Source organism: Pteropus alecto, unplaced genomic scaffold (assembly GCF_000325575.1).
Source record: "Pteropus alecto unplaced genomic scaffold, ASM32557v1 scaffold6170, whole genome shotgun sequence".
Classification (NCBI taxonomy): domain Eukaryota; kingdom Metazoa; phylum Chordata; class Mammalia; order Chiroptera; family Pteropodidae; genus Pteropus; species Pteropus alecto.
In genome coordinates, this window is record NW_006430240.1 from 3,843 (window position 1) to 9,822 (window position 5,980).

The 5,980-nt window shown below is 48.3% G+C and overlaps 1 protein-coding gene and 1 non-coding gene across 2 annotated transcripts in view; both read left to right on the forward strand.

Annotated features, from left to right (window-relative positions):
• Nucleotides 1-5,659, forward strand: part of LOC102897320 (trophinin) — an 8,181-nt gene extending 2,522 nt beyond the window's left edge. Inside the window, 9 exon segments of the mRNA XM_006904778.1 lie at nt 218-297; nt 839-920; nt 923-929; nt 1,575-1,666; nt 1,748-1,790; nt 2,215-2,277; nt 2,825-2,836; nt 2,838-2,937; nt 3,758-5,659. Of these exon segments, the coding sequence (XP_006904840.1) occupies nt 218-297; nt 839-920; nt 923-929; nt 1,575-1,666; nt 1,748-1,790; nt 2,215-2,277; nt 2,825-2,836; nt 2,838-2,937; nt 3,758-5,659 (2,381 nt within the window).
• On the forward strand, nt 2,472-2,556 carry LOC112479657. The gene has a single exon (XR_003046263.1). It is a non-coding gene; the product is annotated as a small nucleolar RNA SNORA11 (small nucleolar RNA).
• Nucleotides 5,660-5,980: the final 321 nt, after the last annotated feature.

Below are 5,980 nucleotides of genomic sequence, written 5' to 3' on the forward strand. Positions count from 1 at the left end.
CCCTCATGTCTGGGGGTAACTATTTATATTTATGCCCTCCTAATTATCTCTCGTCTTCTCCCTATCCTCCTCATACTTTGCCATGGCTGACATCTCCCATTAACACTGCACTGACCTCACAGGGCACAGACTGCACTGACCTCACAGGGCTGGCTAAAGGGCTGCAGCTCTGTGGCCCTTGCACAGTCCAGTTGCTCCCACTTCTCCCTTCCTGCAGACATGCTGAAGGTTGTCATCCAAGGATATGATGAATATTTCCCAGAGATCATTGAACGAGCAAGCTACACTCTGGAGAAGGTGAAGGGGCAGCCCTGGGAGAATGAATGCAATGGCAAAGCCTTGAATCAAACAAAGACATACGTGTCTCTTCTTGCGGGACCACAGAGACTTTCTAATCCAGCTCCATCACTGTGCAAATGGGCAGATGGTAGCCTAGGGAGGGTTATAGACTAGTCCAGCATCACACAGCGAGTCAGTGATAAAAGTACAGGTAGGACTCAAGCCAGCTAACTTAGTCTTGGCTTCTGTCTGCTGCTGAACAAGTCTTATAATGTATTTCACATGCTCACCTCTCCCTTCCATTCCTCAATCTCTGTCTCCCTGGATTCCCATTAATCACAAGGATGATGTTAATAATAATAGCACATCTGTTGCCTGTTTGCTGTGTGCTGGCCACTTAGCTAAGTGCTTTATGTGCATTATCTTACGGATTTCACAGACACACAGACACACATACACACACACCCCTAGGTAAACAGGGAGCTGTGGGATGCTCAGGAAGCTCATTGATGCGTAAGCTGAATTTTGTGATCTTACAGGTTATTCTTTTACTTGGCAGATGTTTCGAGTCAATCTGAAGGAAATTGATAAGCAGAGTAGCTTGTATATTCTCATCAGCACTCAGGAATCCTCTACAGGCATACCGGAACGTAAGCTGGGAAAGGGCTAGGGTGGGAGGGGGTCCAGGAAAGATAGAGCCTAAAAAGCCCCTGTTCCATCTCCTGCATGTAGTTGGAGCCCTGCACACAATAGTTGTGCCTGGTTATGATTGACTAAAGGGTGTGGAAGCCTGGGGCAGGGCATTCCTACTGTCACGTTTTCTATTTCTGCAGAAGCTTCCCAGAAAAGCAGACCTGTCATTGCTTCTCTTCCTACCGGCCTTGGTAGAGTGGTTCTCAAGGGCAGGCATCCTGGTGTGGGTAGATGATGATGCTTGAAGGGCAGGAGCTTCAGTGGAGCTGTGCCTAGAATTCTCTTGGGGTTGAGAGTTCTGGGAGAAAAAGAAGGGACTCATATTGACTGAGTACCTGGATCATACTTGGTTGACAGGATCTCTTCCATCCTCTCAGCAACCCGGGGAGGGGAGGATGTAATTTTCCCATTTTACTGAATAGGAGACTGAGGCTCAAGAGTCTAAGTGCCTTGCCCAGGGTCACATAGAGCTTGAAGTATAGACTGGGCAGAACTCTCCCATATCCGAGGAATCTGGGAGAGGCTAGCCTAGTGCACTGGCTGGTGTTTTTTGCAGATGGCTGCTGGACATAAATATTCTCTCTATCCTATTGTTCCCATAGGACCAAGGATACACCCAAACTAGATCTTCTCATGGTGATTCTGAGTGTCATTTTTATGAATGGCAACAAGGCCAATGAGGATGAGTGGCTGGGCATGCAGCTGAATGGGTGACTATGGTTGGAATTCCACGTGTTCATTTTCTGTCCCTGTCTCCCCTTGCCTCCCCTTGCAGCTGTCATCTGGGAGGTGCTGCACAAGTTGGGGCTCTGCCCTGGGTATGATTGAGCGCTCTCAGCACTTGCTGTCCATATTGTCCTTTGGCAAGAGAGGATGGTCCCAGGATTGCATCAGCTTGGTGGTCTGGTGGAGTGGGCGGGGGTGCCGGACTGGGTAGAGGGCCCAGGGCTCTGATCTGGGTAGATGGGGAAATGGTCCTGTATTCTCTGCTCCCTCTCTCCCTTATGTCCCCTGTTTGTTCTAAGATGAGATTTAAGAGACACCTTCAGGGCACCTCTGACAAAGAACCATTCATTTAGCCTCAGCTGCCTGCTTCTAGTGACCATGTATGTGTTCACTACTTTCCTGGCTTCATTGAGATGGCCTTATATGCTGGAGAGGTCTCTTCTCTTTTGGGAAATGCTTCTGCTCCCATCTGGAAAGTTTTGACCTCTGTTCATGGGTTATTTTTCCCATTGTTAGGATGAGGCATTCGCTCTTTGGGGAAGTGAGGAAACTCATCACAGATGAGTTTGTGAAGCAGAAGTAAGTGGTGTTTGTCAGGCCCTGAAGTGTTCTGGGCGTGCTAGTATGGTTCAGAAAGTGCTTGGGCAGCCCTTTTTTTTACATTAGCTTTAGAGGTATGGGCATCTTGTGCCCTAAACCAGTCCTGTCCATAATTCCCATGGGTGGACCATTCCAAGGCTGGGCCAGATCAAACACAAGGCCACCCTTGTTATGGGGTGTGCTCAGAGCAGGGTGCTGAATAATGGCTCCTTTGTTTACAACACACTAAACAGGAACTTGGGTTTAGGCCTCACAAATGGCAGGATACTTCAGCTTTCCTGTGACATCATTCTCTCTCTATACAGCACAAAGTGACTCCTTTGCACAGAGCCAGTGGTAAATGGCTCAATATTGGAGGCCAAGACCACGAACAGTTTTTGGGAGTGAGTCTGGGGAAGGAAGGTCTTGGAAATCCTTCTCCAGGAGCTAAGTTTAATATTTATTTGAAGGAGGTTGCCAGCTGGTGCCCAGTAGTTTGACAACAGATTTGCTTGGTTAGAAGCCAGTTTCATTTCCTTTCTCCAAGGTACCTGGAGTACGAGAGTCTCTAACAGCAGACCACCTGAATATGAGTTCTTCTGGGGCTTGCACTCCTACCATGAGACTAGCAAGATGAAAGTCCTCAAGTTTGCATGCAAGGTAAAAGGAAATCTGCCCTGACTTGGCATATGAAGGGTATGGGTTGCCCCTGATTGGAGCAGGCTATGTGAAGAGATGGGCAGGTATAGTGCATATACCTGCGGTTCATATATAAACATATGGAACTTCATGTATGTACCAGAATGCTGCTCAACATAAAGTTTACATTGTTTCATTCATTCTTCATACTTTGTATTAGTCTGCTCAGACTGCCATAAAAAAAAAAAAAAGACTAGGTGGCTTAAATGACAGAAATTTATTTTCTCAGTCCTGGAGGCTGGAAGTCCCATATTATTTTCTCATTGTTCTGGAGGCTGGAAGTCCATGTTTGAAGTGTGGAAAATTTGATTTTTCTATTGGCCTCTCTTCCTGGCTTGTAGATGGATACTTTCTTATATGTCCTCACGTGGTGGAGAGAGAGCCTCTTCTTATAAGGATACTAGTTCTCTTGGATCAGGGCCTCATCCTTATGACCTCATTTAATTTTCCTTCATAAAGATCCTATCTCTAAATACAGTCCCATTGGTGCCTGGTGCTTCAACATACGAATTTTGGGGGGACACAGACATTCAATTCATAATATTTCCCATATTACAGATGAAGACACTATGCTGAATATGGTTAAATCATGTATCCAAGGTCACACAGCACCTAAGTTATCAGAGCTGAAATTGGATCAAGACTGACCCATGATAGAGCCCCAATAACTAAGAACTTAAAAAAAAGTACTGCTGTTAGTTTTATACAGTGCCCATTGTAGGTACTTAATATATGATTATAAATGTTGTTTTCCTTATAATGATTATCATTCCCATTTCAGGTACAGAAGAAAGACCCCAAAGACTGGGCTGCTCAGTACTGGGAGGCAGTGGAGATGGAAGTCCAGGCTGCAGCTGTGGCTGCTGCTGAGGCTGAGGCCAGGGCGGAGGCAAGAGCCCAAATGGGAATTGGAGAGGAAGCTGTGGCTGGGTCCTGGAATTGGGATGACATGGATATCGACTGCCTAACAAGGGAAGAGTTAGGTGATGATGCTCAGGTCTGGAGCAGAATTTCATTTGAAATTGAGGCCAGAGCTCAAGAAAAGGCAGATGCCAGCACTAACATCGACTTCAGCAGAGGAGCTAGTGTGGGAGCTAGCTTCCATGATTGTGCTAGTATTAGCTTCAGTGATGTACCCAGCCCCAGTGGTGGCTTTAGTGGCAGAGCTGGCATTAGCTTTGGTGGCACACTCAGCACCAATGCCAGCTTCAGCAGCACAGCCAGTATTAGCTTTAGTGGCACACCCAGTACTTGCTCCAGTTTCAGTGGTGGAGCCAGCCTTAGCTTTGGTGGCACATCCAGCACCAGCTCTAGTTTCAGCAGTGAAGCCAGCATTAGCTTTGGCGGTGCCCTTTGTACCAGTGCCAGCTTCGGTGGTGGGGTCAGCTCTTGTTTCAGTGGTCCACTCATCACCAGTACCAGTTTCAGCAGTGGAGCCAGCTCTGGCTTTGGAGGCACACTCAGTACCACTGCTGACTTTAGTGGTACGCTCATTGCCAGCACCAGCTTTGGCAGTGCACACGGCACCAGTGCAGTCTTTAGTGGTGCACTTAGCACCAGCACTGGCTTTGGTGGCACACTCAGCACTAGTGTCTGCTTTGGTGGCTCTCCCAGCTCTAGTGCCAGCTTTGGTGGCACACTCAATACTAATATCTGCTTCAGTGGCTCTCCTAGCACTGGTTTTGATAGCATACTCAGCACCAGTGTCTCCTTTGGTGGTAATTCCAGCACCACTGCTGATTTTGGTGGTACACTAAGCACCAGCGTCTACTTCGGTGGCTCTCTTGGCACTAATGCCAGCTTTGGTGATGCACGCAGCACCAGTGTTGGCTTTAGTGGGGCACTCAACACCAGTGCTTGTTTTATCAGTGCTGTCAGCACTAGTGCCAGTTTCATTGGTGTACCCCCCATCAACTCTGGTTTTGGCAGTGTGTTCAGCACCAGCGCTGACTTCAGTGGGGCACTTAGCACCGCTACGGACTTTGGCAGTGCTCCCAGCACCAGCATTGGGTTTGGTGGAGCTCCCAGCACCAGCCTCTGCTTTGGCAATGTGTCTAATACCAATCTATGTTTTGGTGGCCCTCCTAGCACCAGCAACTGCTTTAGTGGAACTACCAGTGCCAGCTTTGGCAATGGACCCAACATCAGTGTGGGTTTTAGCTTTGGCAATGGTTTAAGTACCAGCACTGGATTTGGTGGTGGACTGAGCACCAGTGCTGGCTTCGGTGGTGGACTAGGCACCAGTGCTGACTTCGGTGGTGGACTGATCTCCAGCAATGGCTTTGGTGGTGGGCTGGGCACCAATGCTGGTATTGGCAGCACACTTGGCACTAGTGCTGGCTTTAGTGGTAGACTCAGCATCAGTGATGGCTTTGGCGGTGGGCCTAATACCAACTTTGATGGAGGACTGAGTGCCATCATAGGCTTTGGCAGTGGTTTCAACACCAGCATTGGCTTTACTGGTGAACCCAGCACCAGCACTGACTTCAATGGGGGACCCGGTTCTATCATTGGCTTCAGCGGTGGACTGTGCACCAGTGCTGGCTTCAGGGGTGGACTGAGCAGTGGTACTGGCTTTGGCGGTGGACCGAGAAGTGGTGCTGGCTTTGGCGGTGCACCGAGCAATGGTGCTGGCTTTGGTGGTGGAGCCACTAGCCTTGGTGCCTGTAGCTTCTATGGCTAGTGAGGTTTCAGGTAATTATAGCATTTCTACAGCCAAGGCCCATGGGTATGGATAAAGAGCTGGGAGATGTTATAAGAAACCCTGAGGTGGGAGGGCAGGGTGGGGAGATAAGGACAATGAAGTATGAAACAACAGTATAGTTAGTGCTAAAATATGTTCCTGTTTGGTAGTTTGTTTTCAGGTTTATTTCCCATGTTTACAGATACCACTAATGAGTTGCAGCAGTCCATCCCATGGAGCCAAGGTACATCCTTGGAATCTTTGTCCACACAGCAGTCTCAGCAGATACTACCAATCAGCTGAAAGTGGCGCACTATGAAA